Below are 26,425 nucleotides of genomic sequence, written 5' to 3' on the forward strand. Positions count from 1 at the left end.
GGGTTCTTCCTTATGCTCTTTTGGCAAAATGGATAGAGCAGATGCAGGGGCTCATAGTGCAGTGTGGGGCATGGTCTCAGGGTTCACCACTGTTGTGTCAGCAGCTTCTGTGGTGGCTTCTCACCAAGGCAGTTTCCATCACTAGCAAAACCCTGAATGAGATGTGTTGGTGTTGGATGTGCAGTTGTTACCATGGTAACAGTTTCTACTCTTTGCTTGAGTTATGCGACTTTCTTGCTTGAGATTATTACTTTGCATTCATTTATCCAGCAAGTGTGTTAATTGAGCATCTGCTGTGGACTGGGCATCTTTTTCTCTTTTAGTTAAAACACACACACACACACACACACACACACACACACACACACACACATTATTGTGGCTAGAGAGATGGCTCAGTGGTTAGGAGCACTGGTCACTCTTCCAGGGACTGGAGTTCTGTTCCCAGCACCCGCATGGCAGCTAGCAAGTCTGTAGCTCTAAGGGATCTAACACCTCTTCTGACCTCCTTGGGCATTGCATACACGTGGTGCACAGATGGACATGCACACAGATACACACATAAAATAAGTCTTTAAAATATTTTGTTTTGTTCATATGTGAATACCTGCTTGTGTATGCAGGTTCAAGTGCATGTGTTTGTGTGTATTTGTGTGCACATGCATATGTATAACAATTGTTGTTTCTCAAGTGTCACACACCTCATTTTTTTCTTCTTGAGGCGTGGTTTCACTGGTGCAGAGATCACCCAGTGGGCTAGGCTGGCTGTCAAGCAGAAATCCTCCCATCTGAGTCTCCTCAGCATGTACTACCGCACCTGCCATCTTTCCCTCAGTGCTGGCGATCAAACTCAAGTCCTCATTCTTGAGCAAGAAGCACTTGCTTCATTGAACCATTTCTATAGTTGGTCCTCCCCACCACCATCAAATAATTCATTGATTTGGCTAGTCTAGCTAGCCAGCTTGCTCTGGGGAGTTGTCTCTACCTCCTAAACATGGGGGTTATGGAGGCTGGCCTTTGTGCCCACTTTTCTGTGTTCTGGGAATCTGAATTCAGGTCCTCACCCTTATGTGGTAAGTGCTTTATCCATGGAGCCACATCTCCAGCTCCTGGCACTTGGGATAGTGACTGAACACAGTGAACACACACCTCCATTTTGCAGAGCTGATGTTCTCACAAGAACCACACAGCAGTCAGGAGATGTAATAATCAAAAATATACCTTAGAATGTGCTGGAAAGAATCAGAGCCAGGGGGTGCTGTGCTGGGGATGTTGATGTTGTAAACCATACTCGTTACCAATAAAAATGCCACAGAGAAAGCTATGTTCACAGCCAGGAACCTGAGGAGGATAGGAAGTTGGTCCAGTGGGGGGGGGGGGGTAGGTGGGTGGGTAGGGAGAGCCTTCTGGGTAGAGGAGACAGCTATGCCAAAGCTTCAGGCCAAGGGCAGGGGTGAGGCTGCTGAATTGGAGGGAGCTGCAGAGGAGTGTTTACTGGCTGTCAAGGGAAAAGAACACTGTGTGTCAGGGATGGCGGGGGACTTGAGGAAGCCTTGTTTAAGACCTGGTGTCCTTGGGGACAGCCTGGCGTCCTCAGTGAGGAAGCTGTGCTCATGGTTTCTTTTCTTCCTTTTCCCTTTCTCTTCCCCTTTTCCTTTTTAATCTTTTCCTGTTCTCTTCCCACCTTCTGCGTCCTCCTCTTTTTTGAGACAGCGTCTCCAGTAACCCAGGCTGATCTGGAACTCCCGATCTTCCAGCGTCCCCCTGCCAGATGGCTGGGCGGTGGAGTGCTGGTATTATAAGGTGTGCACCACCTCACCCTTTTGGAGGGGTGCTGGGATGGAACCCAGGGCTTCATTCGTGCTAGGCAAGCGCTCTACCCACTGGGTCACATCCCAGCCTGGTTGCCTCTTTTTACATAAGGAGTTTTTGTTTGTTTGTTTTTGGTTTGTTTTCCTCCACTGTGTTTCATGAGAGTACTTGGTCCCTCCATGAACAGCGTCTTTGAGGATATTCTTGTCTGATACTTGACTTCTGGGAATCTGGCATCGGTCCTGTGACCTATAAAAGCCCACTGGCAGAAAAACAAATTTGTATTTCCTTAGAGTTGATCTTGAGCACTGAGTGAAATCACAGCAGAATGTGGTATATTTGAGGTGTTTATGCCCTTTATAGTAGCAGAGACCAGTTGTTGGGCCTGGCTAAGAGTGAAGCCCAGTGGTGCTCCCTCAGCTCTGATCCGCTACGAGGACTCCGACTTCACTGTAGAGTGTGTATGCACTGCACTTGAAAAAGGATTGCAGTAAGCCCAGGAGTTATGCTAGACATGGTGGTGCTGGCTTGTAGCTACTCGAGTTGATGTAGAGGACTTGCAAGTTTTATACCTGTGTGGGCAGCTTATAAGTGTAACCCTGTTTGAAAAAAAAGTTTTAAAAAAAGGGCTTGGGATGTGACTCAGTGGTAGAACACCTGCCTAGAATCCCCCAGTGAGGGGCTGGGGTATGACTCAGTAGTAGAGCACCTGCCTAGAATCCCCCAGTGAGGGACTGGGGTGTGACTCAGTGGTAGAGCACCTGCCTAGAATCCCCCAGTGAGGGGCTGGGGTGACTCAGTGGTATAGCCCCTGCCTAGAATCCCCCAGTGAGGGGCTAGGGGTGTGGCTCAGTGGTAGAGCACCTGCCTAGAATCCCCCAGTGAGGGACTGGGGTGTGGTTCAGTGGTAGAGCACCTGCCTAGAATCCCCCAGTGAGGGACTGGGGTGTGGCTCAGTGGTAGAGCACCTGCCTAGAATCCCCAGTGAGGGGCTGGGGTGTGGCTCAGTGGTAGAGCACCTGCTTAGAATCCCCCAGTGAGGGGCTGGGGGTGTGACTCTGTGGTAGAGCACTTCCATAGAATCCTCCATTGAGGGGCTGGGGGTGTGGCTCAGTGGTCTAGCACCTACTTAGAATCCCCAAGTGAGGGGCTGAGGGTGTGGCTCATTGGTAGAACACTAGCCTACCCTGTGAGCCCTTAGGTTCAATCCTCAGTAAAGAGAAGACTGTAAGTTAGTTGATTCTAAGTTTTGGAAAAGGTATATGTCTTCAGACTGAGGAAAAGAAGATAGAAAATACTGAGCATTGGCCCAAGTGGGAGGCAGCTGGGCCTGTTGCTTGAGGGAGTGTAGATTGGCTGAGTCACATAGGAAAACTGGAAATATTTACTAAGCTGAGCATATGCAAGAGCTGTGATCCGGCACGTACACTCACGCCTGTGTTATGTACCCAACAGAAGTGCATGCAACATATGTCCACAAAAGCCATGTTCTGGAACATTCTCAGCAGTGGCATGTGTCATAGATTGGCAGTGGAACTACCCAGATGCCCAGCAGGCATGGAATGAGTGACCAGTGGGCCATAGCTGTATGGCAGGATCCATGGAAGGGACAGGCTGCATCCCCTGTGTGTGACCTGTGAACTTCAAGCTGGAGGAGGAGGTTGGAACCCAGGCTCTGACAACACTGTATAAAATAGACTAGGCCAACCTGTGAGAGATGTGTCCCATGGCGGTGGTGGTCAAAGAGAGAGCTGAAGTGTTAGTCAGTCATTTTGTTACTTTAAAAAACAAAAGCACGGGCAGGGGCGGCACACACTTTAATCCCAGCACATGGGAGGCAGAGGCAGGAGGATCTCTGTGAGTTTGAAGCCTGCCTGGTCTATAGGGCAAGTTCCAGGACAGCCAGGACTACACAGAGAAACCCTGTCTCAGAGAACTGTAGGCTTGTTCACACACATGGCTGCTCCCACCCACCTGGAGATTCGTAGCCTACAGACCTAGGATGGGCCTAAGAACATGAATTCCACATAAATTCCTAGACACTGCTGTTTTGCTGGCCCTAAGGCCATAGACTGACAACCAGTGTCAAGGACAGACAAATGCAACTGAAGACCAGGCCTACACACTTTCCCAACATTTAACAGTGACCAGGTGCTCCTAAACACTTCTGCAGGCTTTTATTTTCCAGACTGGGGAAATAAACAGCAGCATGTCAGAGTACAATTGCATGGAAATGAGATGAAATGGAGGAGCCTGGTGTGGTGGTTCCTATCTGTAACTCCTGCACTGAAATCACTAAGTAAGGAGGATGGCAAGTTCAAGTCTTGACTGGGCCACAGAGTGTGTTCAAGAGCAACCCAGGAAACTTAGTGAGAAACTATCCCTAAAAGTAAAAAGAAAGCCGAAGATATAGCTGAGCAAAGCATCTGCCTAGAATCAGTGAGGGGCTGGGGTATGGATCAGTGGTAGAGAACCTACCTAGAATCCCCCAGTGAGGGGCTGGTGTGTGACTCAGTGGTTGAGCACCTACCTAAAAATCCCCCCTCCCAGTGAGGGGCTGGGGTGTGGCTCAGTGGTAGAGCACCTGCCTAGAATCCCCCAGTGGGCTGGGATGTGACTCAGTGGTAGAGCACCTGCCTAGAATTCCCCAGTGAGGGGCTGGGGTGTGGCTCAGTGATAGAGCACCTGCCTAGAATCCCCCAGTGAGGGGCTGGAGTGTGGCTCAGTGGTAGAGCACCTGCCTAGAATCCCCCAGTGAGGGGCTGGGGTATGACTCAGTGGTAGAGCACCTGCCTAGAATCCCCCAGTGAGGGGCTGGGGTGTGGCTCAGTGGTGGAGCACCTGCCTAGAATCCCCCAGTGAGGGGCTGGGGTGTGGCTCAGTGGTAGAGCACTTACCTAGAATCCCCCAGTGAGGGGCTGGGGTGTGGCTCAGTGGTGGAGCACCTGCCTAGAATCCCCCAGTGAGGGGCTGGGGTGTGGCTCAGTGGTGGAGCACCTGCCTAGAATCCCCCAGTGAGGGGCTGGGGTGTGGCTCAGTGAAGCACTTGCACTGGAAGGTCTTTAGTTTAAGATCAGCCTTGGCCATATAACAAGATATATCAAAAGAAGAGGGAGGGGGTTGGGGAAAGGTTAGGCAATGGAGTAGGAGATGTTCTCAGCATTCACCAAGCAGATTCCTTCTCAAGCTCATGAAACTGCACTTTTGATTTAGCAACTTCTCTGAGGGGCTGGAAAGGTGATGGGTCAATGGTTAACAGCCTTGCAAGTTCAGTTCCCAGCACCCGCGTGATGACTAACAACCATTTGTAACTGAAGGCCAAAGGGATCCGACTCCCATTTCTTGTCTGTACAGGTAGCAAGCATTGCACCCAGTGTGCATTCGTACATGCTGACCAAAACATTCACATATATATAAACTTATTTAGCTTTAATAAAATTAAAACAAACAAAAACCTTTGCGCTGAGTTCTGAAATAAACAAATTGTCCTCAGGAAATGGGAGCAGAAGTTTCCTCATCCTTATCATGACCACAGCTTCAGAAATGACAGTTCAGCAGCTCTGGGGCCAGGAGACAGCAGGATGCCCTGGGACTCAGGAAGCAGTCGTCTTCCATCTAGAGGCCACCGACTCCAGCCCAGGCCCCCTGCCCCTGTGTGGATGCTGCCTAAACCACTCCTGGTTGTGTTTGTTACATTGCTGGGACTGGCACCCAGAGCCCTGCACACCGGGCAAGCACTGTGCCACTGAAGCCAGGCCCACCCCAAAACCAGCTTTAAAGCAAGTGCACCAAGGAAGCTGCTCCTCAGTCCAGCAGGCTGAGGCCGAAGGATCTGTTGAACCCAGGAGTTTGAGGCCAGACTGAGCAAGAGAATAAGATCCCATCTCAAAAAAAAAAAAAGAGGACTATGAGAAACCTTGCCTGGCACCTGCAGAGGCCTGGGTTCCAGCCCGCACTGCAGGAAAGGGAGAGAAGGCAGCCCTTCCATAGCCTGCATGAGCACCTCCAACCCAATCCCTCCAGCCCCGCCGTCTATGGAGACTGCCAACTTCCCCACTCCATCTGGACTGCTTTTCAACTATCAAGTGTGTTTCCATATGTCTGCAGAACACATTTTCAGATTTTCTGCAAAACAACAAAACCGCCTAAATCCCTAGCCACGCAAATAGTCACTCTTAACACTTTTTCATTCAGTCTGTTCATTGTTTTTTGCTAACTACCTTTGAAATGTCTCTATGTTTGTTCTAATCACAAAGTATTTCAAACACCCAAAATAATAGAAAAAAGAGCTGTGGATAGTGGCACATGCCTATAATCTCAGCACTTGGAAGGCTGAGACAAGAGGATTGTCAAATGCCTCAAAACAAACATTGTCAGGTGGTGGTGGTGGTGGCAGCCTTTATCCCAGCACTCAGGAGGCAGAGGCAGGTGGGTGGATCTTTGGGTTTGGGGCTAGCCTGGTCTTTAGAGTGAATTCCAGGAGAGCCAGGTGATTCTAATGTAGCCCGTTTGGAGTCGTGAGCTCTGGGACTCTGCCACCTCTCACTGGCCTTCCTTCTCCTCTGTGGTAGTGAACTGACAGCTGAAGTTTGCCCCCTCGTACAGCGTTGAAGTTGGGGTCTGCAGGAAGGTGCAGTCAGTTCCTTCTCCCACCAAGCCAAACAGAAGAACCTCACAACCTCTTTGAGAACAAACACCAAGTGTCCTGTTGGTCAGTGTGCCTTTTCCTAGGCTGCCATAGGAACTAGGAACTTTTTGTTTGGTTATTTTTGAGACAGGGTCTCTCTACATAGCTCTGGCTGTTCTGGAACTCACTATGTAGACCAGGCTGGTCTCCATCTCACAGAAATCCACCTGTCTCTGCCTTCCAAATGCTGGGATTAAAGACGTTTGCCACCATGACAAGCCTAGACATAGGAACTTCATTGTAGTTCATTTTGGAAGGGCACTGATGGACCAAAAGAATGATTCCATCCAAGCCCCTCTTGCTGAACTGGTTGAGTTTATTGGGGTTAGTTCCAGAAGCCTGGGCAATCCATGGGCTACACCAGCAAGACCTAGTCTAAACCTTTGGGATCCTGGGTAGGGAAGGGCCTTATTGAGGGTCCTGAAGACTGCTGAGCTTTTTGAGTCTCTCTCCCTCCGTGGAACCATGTCAGTAGGCTGAGTCTCATGGCAGCCGCTGTGTGTCCAGACTGTGATGATCAGGTTCAGCCTACAGGAAACAGCCACATGGTGCCTGTGATGGTTCTAAGAGAACTTTCCGTGGTGAAGAGTGTCTGTCCTTCCGACAAGGAGTTGGGGACGTCTCCAGCAGCCCCTCCATTGCTCAGCCTGGAGTCGTGTGGTCCTGAGCAGGGTTGGCCTCCTAGCAGCACTAGTGAGCTGCCTGCCTGTCCCTGTGTATACCATACACCTTGCAGGAAGTTTTCTGGCCTGGGACTGCTGTGCTGTAGTCAGCATTTGTGAAAGAGTTGCTTCAGCAAATGACAGAGAGGGCTGTGGCATGGTTTACAAGGAATGTCCTGTTTGCTCCTGCTGAACCTTTTGGACTCCTCAATTACCAAGTTACTGTCTAAACATTCAGCAGGAAGAACCTTGGGAACAAACAAGAACAGTGTGTGTGTGTGTGTGTGTGTGTGTGTGTGTGTGTGTGTGTGTGTGTGTGTATTTCATTACTTTTGCTGTTGTTTTTGAGACAGGACTCTGTGTAGTCAAGGCTGGCCTCATTCATTTTGTAGCTCAGGCTGGCCAGGAACTCATAAACCTCTTCGTTTCAGCTGGGATTGCAGCTGTGACTACAGTACCCATCTGGGGTCATTACTTTGTCCATTAGTGGGTAACTGACTCAGGGAATCACAACATCTTGAGTTTTGCTGGTTGTCTGTCTCCATTTCCCGTTTGTCTGGGGGTCACATGGCTTCATACTGCCTATGGGATGGATGGCTCCCTGTTTTTAGATCTTGTCTTAGTTATCTTTCTATATCTTGTTATAACAGAATACCATGACCAAGGCAACTTCTAGAAGAGAGCATTTGATTGGGGCTTACAGTTTCAGAGGGTGAGTCTATGACGATCGTGGTGGGGAGCATTGTGGCAGGCTGGAAGGAATGGCATGCTGGAGCAGTATCTGAGAGCTCATATCTTGAGACACAGCCACGAGGCAGAGAGGACTGGCTGGGAAAGGCTTGGACTTGTGAAATCTCAAAGCCCACTACAGTGACATGCCTCCTCCAATAAGGCCATATCTCCCAGTCCTTCCCAAACAGTTCCACCATCTGAGGGCCAAGTGTTCAAACATATGAGCCTCTGGGGGCATTCTCATTCAAACCACCACACCTGCTTGTTCTGTATCTGCTTAGCTCTTCTGTAGTGGCTCCTCTGCTCTTAGGGTAGGGAAGTCTCCAGAGAGGAGAAGTCTGTGAGTCCTTTACAGACTCCCATGTCATTGGAAGGTATCCCCAGCATTGGAAGTGAACACCTGCAAAAGCTCTGCTGTGGGGGACATCTCTTCTATTTAGTACTGAGTACTGAACCGAGGGCTTTGTGCATGCGGGGGCTCTGTCACTGAGCCGTGCCGCTCCAGCCCCTTGCTGGAGGATTCTAAGCAAACATTCTACCAGAGCTACATTTCCCAGTCCACTTTGTACTTTCTGAGACAGGACTGGCCTTGAGCTTACTATATCTACCCCAAGTTGGCTTTGAACTTGTGATCTTTCTGACTGAGCTTCCCAAGAAGCTCCTATCAGAAGCAGGCTGAACCACCAGTCATGGCTTCTGGGGGAACACTTTCCAAGTTTTTGTTGGTGGCTTCACAAAATGTTTCTGGACTGGAGGGTAATAAATCTGGAAGGAAGTCAGTGACGTTTATTGAGTGTTTTATTTTCACCAGCTATTTTCAGCTGTGCTGTGTCATTTAATTCTGAGGCACACTGCCTGCCCGCTGAGAGCCCCACAGTAAAGTAGTTTGTTCCAGAATGGTTGGAGTAGGGAGCGCATGAGGTTGGTGGGGCCTGTCTAGGGGATGTTGGAGGACTGGAAGGATTCTTGCTGTGTTCTTGGCAGAGTGGTGCAGGCCTGCTGGGTGGTGAGGGCTACTATGTCTTCCTTTGTGTGTGTGTTGAAATTGGGTCTTGCTGTATGGTCAGTTTGGCCTCAGAATCTGACTCCCCCTTCCTCTGCAGTATCTGAGAGCTCATGTCTTGAGACACAGCCACAAGGCAGAGAGGGTTGGCTGAGTGCTGGGATTATAGGTATGTGCCACTGTGCTTACCTCTTAGAAATTTTTCTATTACATTTATCCATTTATTTATGGTTGGCGGAATCCATGTGCCATGGTGCACATGTGGCAATCCAAGGACAACTTCTGAGAGTTGACACACACACACACACACTCAGTTCTCTCCTACTTTTATGTAGGTTCTAGGGATCAAAGTCCGTCACATTTGGTGGCATGGACCTATACTCCTGAGCCATCTTGCCAACCCTGTTTTTTTTTTCTTTCTCTCTCTCTCTCTCTCTCTCTCTCTCTCTTTCTTTTTTTTTTTCCAGAGCTGAGGACCGAACCCAGGGCCTTGTGCTTGCTAGGCAAGCGCTCTACCACTGAGCTAAATCCCCAACCCCTAAAGATTTATTTATTTATTTATTATGTATACAGTGTTCTGCCTGCATGTATTCCTGCAGGCCAGAAGAGGGCACCAGATCTCATTATAGATGGTTGTGAGCCACCATGTGGGTGCTGGGAATTGAACTCAGAACCTTTGGAAGAGCAACCAGTGCTCTTAACCGCTGAGCCATCTCTCCAGCCCCGCCAACCCTGTTTTTTATTTATTTACTTACTTAACTATTTATTTGAGACAGGGTTTTTCTGTAGCCTGACTGTCCTGGAACTCACTCTGTAGACCAGGCTGGCCTAGAACTCATGAGATTCACCTGCCTCTGCCTCCCGAGTGCTGGGATTAAAGGTGTGCACCACCACTGCCAGACTCACTTCCTCTGTCTGTATATCTATCTGTCTGTCTGTCTGTCTGTCTGTCTGTCTGTATGTATGTATGTATATCTATCTATCTACCTACCTACCTGCTATCTACTTATATCTATCTATCTGTCTATATATCTATCTATCATCCATCTGTCTGTCTACCTATGACTATCTACCTATCTATCTATATCTATCGTCCGTCCATCCATCCACCCATCCATCCATCTATGTATATAAGTGATTTGTCGGCGTGTATGTATGTGCACCATGTGTATGTGTGGTTACTGAGGAGGCCAGAAGAGGGCATCAGATTTCCTGGAATTGGAAGAGTTAGTGAGTTCCATCACATCTAGCCTGACAGTTATAGGTGCTGGAGATAAGTTAGGTCCTCGTATGTACATGGCAAGTACTAACTGGCCTTTTTTCCTAGCCACCCCCCCCCTCTCTCTATATATATATATGTGTGTGTGTGTGTGTGTGTGTGTGTGTGTGTGTGTGTGTGTGTGTGTGTTTTAGCTTTTTAGTCTAATTGTGTGGGCTGGGCTGTGTGCACAGCCACAGCATGCTTGCGGAAGTCAGGAGGACTTGCGGGAGTTGGCTCTCTCTCTCACCACTTAGGTCATCAAGCTTGGTGGCATCGTAACCTGTTGAGCCACGTTACTAGACCCTCTCCTTAGTTTTTGAGACAGGGTCTGTGTAGCCCAGGCTGATCACAGACTCGGCTCCTCTGTTCCTCCAACTCCTGAGGATACCCAGGGTTACATGTGTGCACCCCCACGCCTGCCTTTCCAGGGTGTTAGAGAGAAGCCGGAGGTGGACGTGCTGTTTGTGCTGAAGAGATCTGCCTTTTAGATTCTCCTGTGTGCAAAGTTCACATTCTTCACCCGCATGTAATCCTTTGGTAATCATTAGTGAGATTTCAGGCTGTCTTTGAGGACTGTCTTACCTAATCTTTGGGGAAATCTTGAAATAAATAAATGCTTAATAGAAAACTTTGAAAAAAAATCAGCTGGGAATGGTGGTGCACAGCTGTGATTCCAGCACCTGGGAGGCTGAGGTAGTTGGATATTTGTTGAGTTCAAGGCTAGATTGGTCTACATTTCGAATTCCTGCTAGTCAGGGGTAAGGTAGTGAGGCCCTGTCTGGAAAAAAATATATTTTTTTATTTTGTTTTTTCGAGACAGGGTTTCTCTGTGCAGCTTTGTGCCTTTCCTGGAACTTGTTCTGTATAGACCAGGCTGGCCTCGAACTCACAGAGATCCGCCTGTCTCTGCCTCCCAAGTGCTGGAATTAAAGGTGTGTGCCACCACTGCCTGGCGAAAAAATTTTTTTTAATAGAGACCTCTGTTGCCCCTCTGTTTATTACATTTCTGCCGGCTCTGTTCATATTTCTATTCCTATGTCATTTATATCACGTTGTTGTCACTTATATCGTGCTTTGAGATAGGGTTTCACACTGTATCCCAGGCTGGCCTTAGATTTAAGGCAGGTGTGGTTGTTCTGCTTTGTCTTCCAGATCCTGGGATTAGAGGCGTGTATCACCATCAGGATTTTGTTTTTATTGTTTTGTTTTTTGAGATCAGGTCTCCTTATGTAGACCAAGCTGGCCTTGAGATCAGGATCCTCTCACCTCAGCCCCTGAGTGCTAGAATTACCAGTGTGTACCACCATGTCCTGCCTACATCAGCCTGATCTGTCTGTCTCTTTCTGTCTTGTCTTGAATTCCTGATTCTCCTGCCTCCACCTCCCAAGTGCTGGAATTACAGGCCTGTTTTCTTTTGACTTTTGTGGCTGTTGGTCTGACTTGAGGGTTTCCTTGTATACAAAGAATCACCTCTGCCTCAGTGTTTTCAAGACTCTCTGTCAGCTTGCTCTTACTCTCTCTGCCTCACCCTCCACTTCCCAGTCTGCAAAATCATGAACCAGGAAATTCTAAGAAAGGACTCTGTGATAGTTTGAATGAGAATGGTCCCCATAGGCTTGTATAGTTGAATGCTTGGTCCTTGTTGGTGGAACTGTTTGGGAAGGAGTAGGAGTATGGTCTTATTGGAGAAGGTGTGTCTCTGAAGGTGGGCTTTGAGATTTCAAAAGCCCACAACATTCCAGTTGGCTCGCTGTCTGTCTACAGGTTGTTATCTTAACATGTAAATTAGCTACTGTTCCCCTGTCACGCCTGCCTGGCTGCTGCCATGCTCCCTGCCATAATGGTCAGGGAGTTACCCTCTGAAACTGTAAGCAAATCCCCAATTAAATGCTTTCTTTTATAAGTTGCCTTGGTCATAGTCTCTCTTTCTTCAGTAGAAAAGTAACTAAGGGGCTGAGAAGAGGGCTCAGAGGTTAAGAGCACTGGCTACTCTTGCAGAGGACCTACATTCAGTTCCCTGCACTTATGTGGAGGCTCAGCTGTCCAGTTCCATGACTTAAAATAATAGACCCTGGGGTGGGAGAGATGGTGCCAGCTGTTAAGAGAGCTTGCTGCTCTGGCAGAAGACCCAGGTTTGGTTTCCAGTATCCACTTGGGCAGTTCACAACTGCTTGTCGCTCCAAGAGATCCAACACCCTTTTCTTGCCATCATCGGCATCCACACTTAGGTGCACAAACCCCCATACAGACACACACATACATATAATTTAAAAAAAAATGTAAACCTGCAGTTTCTCACTTCTGGAGAAGAAAAGTCCTTCCACTAGGCCCAGGTACTATTCAGTATGTATGTATACACATGTGTATATGCATATACATCTGTATTTATTACCCTTTGTGTGTGCGCGAGAGGGTGGATGCATGCATGCCATCATCCAGGTCAGAGGACAGCCTCAGTGTCAGCTCTCGGCTTCCACCCTGTTTGAGACGGGGTCTCATCACTGCTGTCCACTCTGAACTAGCTGGCCTTCAAGGCTCCGGAATTTCTGCTGTCTCTGCCTCCCATCTCCCTGTGCAGCACTGGGATCACAGACACTTGTGCTTCTAATAAATACAGCTTTATGTGAGTTCTGGGGATGCACACTCAAGTTTGCACACTTGCATGGCAAATGCTTTATCTACTGAGCCATCAGCCCGGACCCCTAAGCAGTATGTTTTTAGTATATTTTGTATATTCAGAATTTTCTAACCGGCAGTTATTTAGAGCATTTTTATTTGTTTATTTGTTTTGTTTTGTTTTTTCAAGACAAGGTTTCTCACCGGCCGGTGTTTTCTCACACACCTTTAATCCCAGTACTCGGGAGGCAGAGGATCTCTGTGAGTTTGAGGCCAGCCTGGTCTACAGAGCGAGATCCAGGACAGACACCAAAACTACACAAAGAAGCCCTGTCTAGAAAAACAAAAAAACAAAACAAAACCAAAGACAGGGTTTCTCTGTTTAGCTTCGGAACCTGTCCTGGAACTTGCTCTGTAGACCATTCTAGCCTCGAAATTCACAGAGATCAGCCTGCCTCTAAAGGTCTGAGCCACCACCCTCCTGGCTGGAGGTTTTTTGAGACTTTTTTTTCTGTGTAGCCCTGGCTGTCCAGGAACTCACTTTGTAGACCAGGCTGGCCTCGAACTCAGAAATCCACATGCCTCTGCCTCTGGTGCTCGGACTAAAGGTGTGCACCACCACTGCCCAATTTATATTTTAAATATAAAAATACTTAAAGCATTTTAAGAACATGTTATCGTTTCAGAAAGCCCCTGGGTTGAATATGATGGTGCATCCCCTATAATGCCAGTACCTGGGAGGCTGAGGCATAAGAATTACAACTTCCGCCGGGCGGTGGTGGCGCACGCCTTTAATCCCAGCACTTGGGAGGCAGAGCCAGGCGGATCTCTGTGAGTTCGAGGCCAGCCTGGGCTACCAAGTGAGTTCCAGGAAAGGCACAAAGCTACACAGGGAAACCCTGTCTCGAAAAACCAAAAAAAAAAAAAAAAAAGAAAAGAAAAGAATTACAACTTCCAGGTCATCCTCCCTACATGCAGATTTAATTGTAGCATGGGATACATGAGGCCCTGACTCAGAACACAAAAGCAAAGAGCAAAGCCGGTCATTTTTCATTATAGAGCCAGGGAGCTGATGCTCTTGGTGCAGTGCTTGCCACGCAGGCATACGCCTGAGTTCTGCTTCCCAGAACCCACATAAAAGGCCAGGTGCAGTGATGTGGAGGAGGCAGAGACGGGAGGGTTCCTGGAGGAGGTGGGTCTCATACTTACCAACCTCGTTGAATTGATGAGTTCCAGGTAAAGGAAGAGACCCTGCCTAGTCCGTCACAGCTTGATCCTAGACCCCTGACTGGGCCAGTGAGGGAATGAAGAAAGGACAGACACATAGACATGTAACAGAAAAGCTGGGGTGGGGGTGTGGTGCTTGCTCTGACGGAACAGCACCAACTACAGAACTAAGAACTCCGCACGGCAGGAGGGCTTAGCTGGTAGGTGGTCTGGAGGAGAGCAGTCTCAGGTTGCGGTTGTCTGGGAAGAGGAAGCTGCAGTTGTTAGTTCTTGCACACACTGGTCAGTGGTTCGTAAACACTTGACCTTGGACCAGAAGAAGCTTTGCCATGCCTCTGAGCCTCGCCTTACGGGAAGAAGATTTTGCCAATTCCCGTGGGTCTGAGGCATTGATATCCTTGACATGGCTATACCATGTCACCAATACACATTCAGTCAGGTCTTCATCCACTTACACATTCATTCAGAGTGTCCTTGGCTCCCCACAAGACCCAGTCTAAAAACAAAAAGGGGTTGGGAGAGATGGCTCAGCAGTGTAGAACATTGGCCGCTCTCCCAGAGGACCCAAGGTTCAGTTCCCAGCACTACAGCTGACAATTGTCTGTTAACTCCAGGTCCAGGACATCCAACACCCTCTTCTGACTTCTATGGGCACTGCATAAGCCTGCTACACACATACATGAAAGCAAACACACATACATATTTTAAAAAATGAGGTAGATGGCATGAAGAATAACATGTGAGTCTGACCTCTGGTCTCCACACACTCGTGCACAGGTTTACCAGCACCATCATGGTGGTGGTGACTTTCTGTTGCTGTGATCCGTGTTTTCCCAGTGGTAATGATGTGCAACATCTCTCCAAGTGCTTTTTGTCCACCGTACATCTTTGGAAGAATGTCTTTGTAAATTGTTTGTCTGTTGTTAAATTGCGAGCATTTCCTCCCCCCTAACTGCACTGTAATAGTTTTCCATGAACTTACCCATTCGCACAGATGAAGCCTCCTAGCAGGGTTTCTTCTGGGTGCTGTAGCCTGGGGATGGGGGTGGGTCTGGTGTGGCTTTGTGGCTGTGGCCAGAGTCCATGTGCTGAGCCAACACATGATACAGGGAGGCCCCACCCCCTGAGCAGCTGTCTACCTGTCATCTACCTTGTCTCCCCCAGGCCCACGAACGTCCCAGGTCACTGAGCAACGGGACCTGGACCCCGGGCGAATGCAGATGCCGCAGGGGAATCCGTTGCTGCTGTCCTACAGCCTGCAGGAGCTGCTGGCCAGGGACACGGTGCAGGTGGAGCTCATCCCTGAGAAGAAGGGCCTGTTCCTCAAGCATGTGGAATACGAGGTCTCCAGCCAGGTAACCGAGACTCAACAGTGTGCTGCAGCGGACAGCCACAGACCAGCCTGGGGCAGGGTGGTGGGAGAGGGGTCTGGCTGGCTCTAGGGTGTGACCCCACACCTGATGATGCAGTTGAGCTGGCCAGCCAACTTCTGAATGCCTGCTGGTGCCTGTCTCTATCAGGTCCATTCTTTGAGTGAAGTCTTCTCTCTTATGAATCTTAGTATCTCTCTCTGTGTCTGTCTTTCTCCTTCTCTTAGATAGGATCTTGCTACATAACCCTGGCTGTCTTTGAACTCACAGCATTCCTAGTGCCCTGACCTTCTGAGATTATAGCCTGAGCCACCAAGCCTGGTTTGTAGGAATCTCTTTTGTTTTTGTTTTTAAATGTTTTTGAGATAGGGTCTCACTGAGTATCCCAGGCTAGCTTTGAACTCTCAGAGATCTGCCTGCCTCTGCTTCTCAAATACTGGAATTAAAGGCCTCTGCCACCATGCCCAGCTACAGTTCTTTTGTCTCAGGGTGCATACCTGTGGTGCTGTTGCCACAGTGCTGGTTTGCAGTATCAGCAATCCCCTGACCATCAGAACATCAGCCCTGGGGAATCTGGGTCCCAACCCTGCCTCCCATTTACAGGGGAGGACCAGCTCATGCCCTTCACCCCTTTGGTGATGCCACCTTGGTGCTCAGCAGGTGGTGTCCCTGTGGTACCACCTATCTTGGTCATTTTGTGCCTTCTTCCGTGGTTTTTTGGTGTCTTGCTCCAGTTAGGATGGGTTAGGGAGAGTTTTGCTCTCTGTCCTGTAATAGAGTAGTTCGTGACTAACACCACCCTCTTGTCCTCAGAGCAGGGCCCACACCCCTCTGAGAAAGCACAGCCCTGGTTACACCAGGCTTAGTCTGAAAACCTGTGATCATTTCATCTTGGGACAAAGGCCCAGTGTGCAGGTGTCCTCCTGTCACGGCAGACTGCCATGCCTGCCTCCTGTCTGTCTGTCTGCCTGCCTGCCTGCCTGTCTGTCTGTCTCCCCTTCCCTCTCCTCTCCTCCCTTCTCCTTCTCTCTCCTCCCCTCTCCTCCCCTTCCCTTCCCTTCTCCTTCCCTCTCTTCCCCTCCCCTCCCTACCCCTCCCTTCCCTTCCCTTCTCTTGTCCTCTGACTCTTCCTCCCTCCCTCCCTCCCTCCCTCCCTCCCTTCTTTTGAGGCAGTCTCACCATGTAACTGAGGCTAGCCTGGAAGTCCTAGGCACTCCAACTGACCCCGAGGTCACAGTCCTCTCTATCTTACCAGTGATGGGATGGTAGGAGTGCTTCCTGCCTGGCTTTCTGCTCTGTAAAGTCAGGACTTGCAGGACGCTTGCTCACCAGCAGTTGAACTTTCCTGGGGCATGTGGTGCAGGCCTGAGCTGGAGGGCCTCCTCAGGGATGCTTCAGGAACAGCAGGTCCATCTGCCATCCTGTGGTCTTTCCTGGCCGCAGTAGAAGCTATGAGAACTTGGGAAGGGCGCTACAAGGAAGCAGGCCTTACTCCTGTGGTGTTTGTTTGTTTGTTTTGTTTTTCAGACAGAGTTTCTCTGTGTAGCTTTGGAGCCTGTCCTGGAACTCACTCTGTAGACCAGGCTGGCCTCGAACTCACAGAGATCCGCCTGCCTCTTGCCTCCCGAGTGCTGGGATTAAAGGCGTGCACCACCATTCCCAGCACTCGGGAGGCAGAGCCAGGCGGATCTCTGTGAGTTCGAGGCCAGCCTGGTCTACAGAGTGAGATCCAGGAAAGGCACAAAGCTACACAGAGAAACCCTGTCTCGAAAAACCAAAAAAAAAAAAAAAAAAAAAAAAAAAAGGCGTGCACCACCACCACGTTGCCTTTTTTTTTTTTTTTTTTTTTTTTTCTCTTGTTGTTGGGCTCCGTCTCCACTTCTCAATGATAGGGACACAGGTGTGTACCATCACACTACCATATCTCCTGGCTTTTACATGGATGCTGGAGATCTGAAGTCAGGTCTGCATGCTTGTGTACTGAGCACTGACCTATCTCACTCTGTAGACCAGGCTGGCCTCGAACTTACAGAGATCATCCGCCTGGCTCTGCCTCCCAAGTGCTGGGATTAAAGGCATGCACCTCCACCGCCCGGCTTCTCATGCTTACTTTTTAAGAGCAGGATGATAGCCATCCAAGAAGTGAAGAAGTCTCATCATGACAAAGAGTTATCTAAACGTTATAATTTATATTTCTATATAGAATTCTAAAACTTTTACTTTTGGCAAAAACTTGGGGAGAGAGGATGAGGAATTTGGTAGCTCTCCTGTGAGTTCTGTTGCCCGGTGGGAGAAGGCAAAGAGGGCTGATGAAATGCCATGGTTGCAGGGCCTCATGGCACAGGCATGGATTCCCAGTAACTTGGTAGGAGTCGAACTTCCAAGTAAGCCTGGAGTACAATATGAATTCAAGGCTAGCCTGGGCAGCTTAGTGAAATCTGATTTCAAAAAGTAAAATGAGGGCTGGGGGTGTGGCTCAGGGGTAGAGCACCTGCCTAGAATTCCCCAGTGAGGGACTGGGGTGTGGCTCAGTGGTAGAGCACCTGTCTAGAATCCCCCAGTGAGGGGCTGGGGTGTGGCTCAGTGGTAGAGCACCTGCCTAGAATCCCCCAGTGAAGGGCTGGGGTGTGGCTCAGTGGTACAGCACCTGCCTCGAATCCCCCAGTGAGGGGTTGGGCCGTTGTCGGTGGTAGAGCACCCAGCTAGAAGCAATGGCATGGTTGCTGATGTCCTGCTTGTCATGCTCCTTTTGTTTTGTAGCGCTTCAAGTCCTCCGTATACAGACGCTACAATGACTTTGTGGTCTTCCACGAAGTGCTGCTTCACAAGTTCCCATACCGCATGGTGCCAGCCCTTCCACCCAAGAGAGTGCTGGGAGGTAAGAGAGGGTTCGGGGAGGCTCAGTGAAGTGGAATCAAGCTGCCCTCCTAGGTGGCATGGTGCTGGGTGGACCCACTGTAGCCCAGGATACGGCTTCTCAAGGTCTAGGATGGGCTGGCAACAGGCCTGCAGCGCACATGCACCCTGATTGTTCTGTGGTGATAGCTGTGGCTTAGCCCTGCTCTGGAGGTGCCTGCTGGCCTCAGGGGTGCCCCTGCTGGGTGCCTGAGGCTGTATGTGTGATTACTAGTTTCTGGCCTGCTTCTTGGAGGGTGCTAGCCATCACAGGATCTATTCATTGCTGTTCTTGTTGCTGTAACCAAATGCCCGACCAAAGCAGTGTGAGGAGGGGAGGTGCAGTCGGTTGTGGTGGGGGAAGGCATGGCCACAGGAGGCAGTGGTTACACTGCATCCACAGTCAGGAAAGCAGAGATGCAGGGCTCAGCTCTTCTTCTTGACCTCAGGCCAGGGAATGGAGCTGCCCACCTTTAGGGTGTGTCTCCCCCCTCCAGTAACTGTTACCTAGAAACTCCCTCACAGACATGCCCAGAGCTGGTCTCCTAAGTGATTCCAGATCCTGTCAATCAAGCTGACAATAGTCATGATGGCTGAGGCAGGAGGATCATGAGTTCCAGGCCACTCTGGGCTATACCAGACCCTATCTCTACAACAGAAAAGTAAGACTTTATGCACAGACAAGGCCCAGAGACTGCCAGTTCACGTTCCCTATGTCCCCACCTTTCTAGTGAAATTGAATGTGCACAGGGAAGAGCTTGGTTGGGTTTTATGTAGTGATCAGCTTCTACTGTCCTGAACCTCCTCAATGTGGATATAAACATACTTCCATCGTATACCCGCTGTGTGGCTCAGCTTCTGATGGCCTGGCCTCCTTCCCAACCTCTCTGCCACTGGGACAGCTGTGCTCCCCACTGACCAATCAGCTGCCAGGAAGGGACCCTTGCCTGTATCCAAGCTGGCTGTGTCTAGGCAGGGCTTAGTACCTGGAGGCTCTGGGCAAACAGTTCACATGACTTAGCATTTCTGAAAGCTCAGCCTTCAGGGACACCTGGAGGGCTTGAGGTGGGGTGGGTATGGGTATGGGCCTTATCTCACTGTGTTTTTCTTTTTGCTTTTTTAGTTTGAGACAGGCAGTCCTGGCTGCCCTAGAACTTCCTATTTAGGTCAGGTTGGTCTCTGAGTGTTGGGATTAAAAGCATGTGCCACCACACCTGACTTGGTATTTGTGTGAAAGGATCTCACTCTAACTTGGATAAGCCTGGAACTCACTGAGATCAGTTTCTTCCTGCCTCAGCCTCCCAAGTGCTGAAATTAATGGCCTGTGCCATCATGCCTGCCCTAATGATAATAAGCTTATAAGTTTATGAATAATGAGCACAGGGTGCTGAGCTGCATTAGCACGATGAAGCTTTGTGCTTGTGGTGATGTTATAGCCACATCCTCCGAAGTTGCCTGTGGTGTAGGTGGCTGTGTAGAATCACACCGCTTCCCAAAACTGTTCTTTGTGTGACAGAGGGTCTTGCTCTGTGGTCCAGCCTGACCTCAGACACTTTGTAGCTCAGGAAGTACTCCATCTTGCTGTAGTCTTCTTTCCTCAGCCTCCCAGGTGCCAGGAACACAGATGTGTGCCACCACACCCAACCTCCCAGTGTCCATGGACGGTCTTGGCTATTCCTGCACCCATGTGTGACTGGGGGCTCGGAGGTGGCACTCCGTCGCCCTCTGGTGAGATGCTCAGAAGCTTGCTGTGAGCGGGGGCTCTGCCAACTCCGTGGTGACCCTGTTTTCTTCTCCAGCTGACAGGGAGTTCATCGAGGGCCGCCGGAGGGCCTTGAAGCGCTTCATCAACCTGGTGGCCCGGCACCCGCCCTTCTCAGAGGATGTGCTCCTCAAACTCTTCCTCTCTTTCAGTGGCTCAGTAAGTGTGTCCCTCAGGGTCCTGTCCTGGGTGGAATCCTGGGGCCCAAAACTCTTGCTGCATTCTTTTCTTTGTTTGAGACCTGTTTGCACACTCAGGCTGGCCCAGCTTGGGCTCATACTGAAGGCAATCCTCCTGTCTCAGCCTCCCCAGTGCTGGGAGCCCGAACCTGGATTTTATTCCCTGAGCCCGAGTTTCTCCTTTTCCTTGTTTGAATGTGCAGAGTGGATTTGTGATTGACAGAGCAAGGTTTCTTTCTGAAGTACCGACTGGGCATCATTTTAAAGAGGCTTCCTGGTGTGACTTGGAGGCTTTGCGTACCTTTGGCATGGTCCCCTGGAGACAGAATTTTTCCTCCAGCAGGACTGTGGTGGAGTCTAGGGCAGGACATTGTGTGTGCCTATGTTAGGAATCAGAGCCTGGTGTTCTCTAGACAGCACTTGGGCGAGCCCAAGAGTTCTTAATTGGCTGTGGGAGATACTGCCAGTTCTTCTTGGCAAGTGGATTCTGTGATGGGTGGGCAGGGAAATGAGTGTTTGAATGGGTACTCAGGGCCTTTCAACCGTTACCCAGCTGCAAGGCAGGAGACATGGGTGCAGTCAGGAGTGAGCCCAGTTTGTTTTGTATGCTTGTGTGTGTGGAATATGTACATGTGAGTACCTGTGTCTGTGTGTGCATGCCGAGGGTAGAGGAGTATGTCAGGTGTCCTGTTCTATCCCTCTTCACCTCGCTCTCTAGAGACAGGGTCTTTCACTGAGCCGTCTCCCCAAAACAGCCGGCTTTTGCACTTGATTTTACTTCCCCAAGGGGCAGCCGGCCTCTTTAGGAAGGTCCCAGGCTTTTACTTGAATCAGGTGATACCCCGGTAACTCTCCACCCACAGTGGATAGATAGTGTAGGTGCTTACAGCCTCGTTTGTTTGTTATTGTGGTGCTGCCTTCGACGCTCGAGTCTCATGCATGGTAGGTAGCTACCTGCTCCCTAGTGAGACTGCTAGCCTGAGCGTGGCCTTTGAGTCTGGGATGCAGTGGTGTTGAATTCCAGAGCAGGAATGAGGGTGGAATCAGGAAGCCACCTGCACTCCAGACAGAGACAAGGAGGTCAGGTGCAGAAGGTACGGCCCTCCTTATGGTCACAGGAAGGTCTCTTGTCTCTTTGTCTATCCGCGGATGGTGTGGGTCTGTAATGTCCTTGGTCCTCGGTTTCCCTTTTTGGTAAAAGAAAATTAGAAATGGTCTTTAAGCTCTTCACACAGGCTTGGCTGCCCACTGTGTGTTTCTGTATTTCCCAGGTGACCCTTTGCCTGATTTGAAGGCTTGGCTATGCCGTGAGGCTTCCATCCAGGGCCACATGTTAGAGCCTGGCCTGAGACCAGTGCCCCCTACCTTTCCTTTCCCACCAGCTGTCCCAGCCTTCTATGGCTCCCTAACCCTGAGGATCTGTTTACAGGAAGTCCACGGCTGTGTGGAGTCTGCAGGGTCTCGTGGCCCTGTGTCTGTCTCTGGGGTCCATGCCGAGCCTGTTGTAGGTGGAACTCTGTGATTCTGGAGAGGGGCCTGCCCCGCTCTCTGCTGGAGGTGGGGCTTGTCTGTGCTCCTGTCCTTCTGTTGGCCTCTTTCCTACAGTTTAACCCCAAAGAGTCTGTGAGAAGCAAAGACATTCTGGAATGCCGGTGGACCAGCAAGTGCACAAAAGCAAGTTTCTCCTCAGAAGGGACTGCCTCTGTTTTTACATTTTTTTTTTTTTTTTTTTTGAGACAGGGACTGGAACTCAGGAATTATCTCCCTGCTTCAGCCTTCTGGGTTCTGGGGTTGCAGGCATGCACCACCACATCCAACTTCTAAGAAGCTTGTGTTTGTCTGCCCCCATCTCTCTCTTAATATTGTGTGTGTGTGTGTGTGTGTGTGTGCGTTCACATTCCCGTGGCGTATGTGTAGCATGTGAGCACATGTTCATGCCCGTGTGCATGCCTGTGTGTGCATGCATGGAGACTGAAGGAGGACGTCTGGTGTCCTGCTCTGTCACTTTCTGACTTACTCGCTTGAGACAGGGTCTCTCACTGAACCTGGAGCTAGGCTGGCGGCCAGAAAGTGCCAGCCATCCTGTCTCCACCCCCAGTGCTGGGTCACAGGTTTATGAGGCAACCCCTGGCTTTTGACTCTGGGGATTCTGAATTGGGTCCTCATGCTTGGGTAGCAAGTGCTCTTACCCACTGGGCCATCTTCGCAGCCCCTCTTTCTGGAGACAGGGTCTCGTGTATAGCCCACGCTGGCCTGGAGCTCTTTCTTTCTCCTGCCGAAGTCTACCGGGTGCTGAGATGACAGACGAGCATCACCAGCCTAGCTCTCTCGTTGTTGGACTTCTGAGGAGTTCACTTGCTCTCAGCTGGTGTCGGTGCCGACAGGAGAGGGTGAAGCTCCCTCTTTCCTCTTTCAGGATGTTCAGCACAAGCTCAAGGAGGCGGCCCAGTGCGTGGGAGATGAATTCACGAACTGTAAGCTGGCTGCTAGGGCCAAGGTAGTTTTCTGATTTTGGCTGTTCCTCCCCCTCTTAAGCAGAAGAATGGTAGTGCTAACCCTTGATGATCCTCAGCACACCTCTATTGGGTTGTGGGGATCACACCATTATCCTCCACCTGTCCTTGTTGGATCCCCTGGGAGCGGGGTTCGGCTTGTAGCAGGCAGGCTCCAGGATGTCCTCCTCTTTCTGAGAGTAATTAAGCAGTAGGCCACTGTGTCTTTTCTTGCCACCCATTTCTAGGACTTCCTCCCAGCTGACATCCAGACCCAGTTTGCCATGAGTCGGGAGCTGATTCGAAATGTCTACAACAGCTTCTACAAGCTTCGAGACAGAGCCGAGCGGATCGCGTCCCGGGCCATCGACAACGCTGCTGATCTTCTCATATTCGGGAAGGAGCTCAGGCATGTGGCCCTGTAGGGACTGTGGCATGAATCAGGTGGGGGGCTGGGTCTGCCTACCATCCTGACCCACTGCACTGGGGGAAGAAGAAGAGTAGATCCACGGGTGGCGGGAGGGGGCAGGAGGAAGCCGTGGTGGGGATTATGCAGGGCTCTGGGGTCCTTACACACCTCCCACGGCTGCTCATCCAGTAGTCTCCTTGGCACCTTTCACACTGCTGTGAGAAAGCACCTGACAGCGGCAACTTAAGGTGTTGATCTTGGTTCTCAGTTTTCGGGTACTGTCCATCATGGTTGGAAGGCATGGCGGCAGGAGCAGGGGGTGGCTGGTCACGTGGCATCCACAGTCAGGAAGCAGAGATAGATGGATGCTGGTGCTCAGCTCACTTTCTCCTGTTTATTCAGGACCCCATACTAGGGGTGTGTGGGTCTTCCCACCTCAGTTAACCCAGTCTAGAAACTCCCTCGTAACATGCCCAGAGAGTTTGTTTCCATAGTGATTCTAGACCCTCCCAGGTTGACAATATTAACCAACACAAATGTTAAAAAATAAAACCAAAACTGTTTGCCTTGGTGAGAGCAGCCCGTGGCAGACCAAGCTTCGCCAGCACACAGAGCTTCGGGTCTTGTGGGCAGTAGCAGTGATTTCCTGGGTCTAGAGGGGCCTGAGACCCTGCCTTCCTTGACTACTTCCAAACATCCCTACTGAACCTTCTGAGACTCTCAGACGCCTCCCTGGAGCCCTGACCCTCCTGGAAACACACATCTAGGGGAGGGACAGGCAGGTGAGTGTGTGTTCTGTTCCTACAGTGCTTTAGGCTCAGACACAACCCCTCTGCCCTCCTGGGCTGCTCTGCACCTCAGCACGTGGGGCTCCCTGAAGCAAGCGCTCAAAGGCCTGTCGGTGGAGTTCGCACTGCTTGCAGACAAGGCTGCTCAGCAGGTGAGTGGCTTCCTTCGCCATGGGTCCCTTGTCCCAGAACGTGCTGTCCTGTGGGGTGGAGCTCCTTTGCTTAGCCTGGCTTTGAGAACTCCGTGGAGATGATCTCCCGTCTCTGAGTGGAGACTGCCTGTGCCCATCTGTTCTGGGTGGCTCCCCCTGAGCCATTTATGCTTCGAGAAGGCTGCTACTGACAGAAACAGATTGGGTCCTTGTCCCCAACCCTGGCGTTGCTGAGGTTAAATGGATCTGTCCTTGGCACTGTAGTCTTGCGCTTGCAGTTTGCTTCTGGATGGACCACATACTTCCCATTGTGCCAGCTTGTGCGTGGCAACCAGTGGTTTAACCCGTTGGAATAATAACTAAGTGCCCAGTACCCTAAGAACTTCCTCCTCTGTATCCACTTAACCTCAAAAAGTCCTGCTGCTGTGTGTGCAGGAACTCCACTTATTTTTAAATGTATTTATTTATTTTTGTTGTGTGTAGTGAACCAAGGGTCTTGCACATGTTAGACAGGTGCTCTACCACTGAGTCACACCCCAGCCCCTCACTGGGGGATTCTAGGCAGGTGCTCTATCACTGAGCCACACCCCAGCCCCTCACTGGAGGATTCTAGGCAGGTGCTCTATCACTGAGCCACACTCCCAGCCCCTCACTGGGGGATTCTAGGCAGGTGCTGTACCACTGAGCCACACCCCAGCCCCTCACTGGGGGATTCTTGGCAGGGGCTCTACCACTGAGCCACACCCCAGCCCCTCACTGGAGGATTCTAGATAGGTGCTCTACCACTGAGCCACACTCCCAGCCCCTCACTGGGGATTCTAGGTAGGTGCTCTACCACTGAGCCACACTCCCAGCCCCTCACTGGAGGATTCTAGGTAGGTGCTCTGCCACTGAGCCACACTCCCAGCCCCTCACTGGGGATTTTAGGTAGGTGCTCTACCACTGAGCCACACCCTAGCCCCTCACTGGGGGATTCTAGGCAGGTGCTCTACCACTGAGCCACACCCCAGCCCCTCACTGGGGGATTCTAGGCAGGTGCTCTACCACTGAGCCACACCCCAGCCTGACACTGGAAGACTCTAGACTTGTGCTCAGCCACCAAGCTACTTCACTAGCCCTCTTTTTACTTTTTGGGCCTTTATTGTTGAGACAGGGAGAGTCTCACTAAGTTGTGTAGCCTTGAACTTAACAATCCTCCTGCATCTGTCTTCTGAGTAGCTGGCTCTGTCTGGGATGCCACTCAGGCTGCAGTTATAAACAAGTTGCTATCTTTATTGAAGCTCTGTTCCCTGCTCAGGACCAGAGTGTTTCAGTTGCCTGTCTGGAGTGATGCACCTGCTGGGGACTTGGGGGAGTTTTTCAGTAGAGGCTGGAAGCTTAGGGCCCGTGAGGTTTCTGTTGAAGAGGGAATTTGACTGCTTTGCTTGTATGGAAAGTCCCTGATTTTCTTCCTCCCAGAGCCGGTGTGTGCCCTTTAGAAATGTGCCTGTGTTTTTCTAATGTGTGTGGTTCATATGTGTACAGGTAGGTACACATGTATGTGTTCACAGGTGACTGGAGGTCAGGAGACAACTTCACATGTCATCTTCAAAGATGCCATCCACCTCCTCTGAGACAGGGTTATTCATTGCCCTGGAGTTCACCAATTAGGCCAGAGATGCTCATGTCTCCATCTCCCAGCACTGGGAATACAAGCGAGAGCCATTATACCCTGAATTTTCATATGGTTCTGAGGTCCGAACTTGGGTCCTCATCCTTGCAAGGCCAGGACTTTATGCTGTCTCCCCAGCCCTCAATGTTGGTATCTTTCACCTTTTTAATTTAAAAAAGATCTTATAGCCGGGCGGTGGTGGCGCACGCCTTTAATCCCAGCACTCGGGAGGCAGAGCCAGGTGGATCTCTGTGAGTTCGAGGCCAGCCTGGACTACCAAGTGAGTTCCAGTAAAGGCGCAAAGCTACACAGAGAAACCCTGTCTCGAAAAACCAAAAAAAAAAAAAAAAAAAAAAAAAAAAAGATCTTATTTGTATATATGCATTTGTGTCTATATAATAAGTGTTTGTGCACATGTGTGCAAGTGCCTGAGGAAGTCAGAAGAGGGTGTCAGATCCCCTGGAATTTCAGTAGATTGTTAGCCACCTTGTGTGGGAGATGGAACTGAACTCAGGTCCTCTGTAAGAGCAGCAAGTGCTTTTACCACCGAGCCGTCTCTCCAGCCCCCTAGTTTCTAAGTTTCCATTTATTTATTGTATGGGAGGGGTGGTGCATGTGTGCCACAGTGTGCATGTGGAGGTCAGAGGTCACTTACAGGAGCTGGTTGTCTCCTACGGCATGGGTCCTGGGGATTGAACTCAGGTCTGAAGGTCAGTGTCTTTTCCCA

The 26,425-nt window shown here is 50.3% G+C and overlaps 1 protein-coding gene across 2 annotated transcripts in view; it reads left to right on the forward strand.

Annotated features, from left to right (window-relative positions):
• Positions 1–26,425, forward strand: part of Snx8 (sorting nexin 8) — a 61,066-nt gene that overhangs the window by 15,369 nt on the left and 19,272 nt on the right. Inside the window, exons 2-7 of one of the 2 annotated variants that reach the window (XM_052754224.1) lie at positions 15,165–15,355; positions 18,131–18,248; positions 20,065–20,186; positions 22,623–22,703; positions 22,947–23,107; positions 23,915–24,047. In XM_052754224.1, coding sequence (XP_052610184.1) covers positions 15,165–15,355; positions 18,131–18,248; positions 20,065–20,186; positions 22,623–22,703; positions 22,947–23,107; positions 23,915–24,047 — 806 coding nt within the window. The remainder of the gene's footprint in view (positions 1–15,164; positions 15,356–18,130; positions 18,249–20,064; positions 20,187–22,622; positions 22,704–22,946; positions 23,108–23,914; positions 24,048–26,425) is intronic. The other variant, XM_052754225.1, reaches the window with a different exon arrangement.

The sequence above is a fragment of the Peromyscus californicus genome, unplaced genomic scaffold (genome assembly GCF_007827085.1).
Source record: "Peromyscus californicus insignis strain IS unplaced genomic scaffold, ASM782708v3 Scaffold_2__1_contigs__length_46816999, whole genome shotgun sequence".
Lineage (NCBI taxonomy): Eukaryota > Metazoa > Chordata > Mammalia > Rodentia > Cricetidae > Peromyscus > Peromyscus californicus.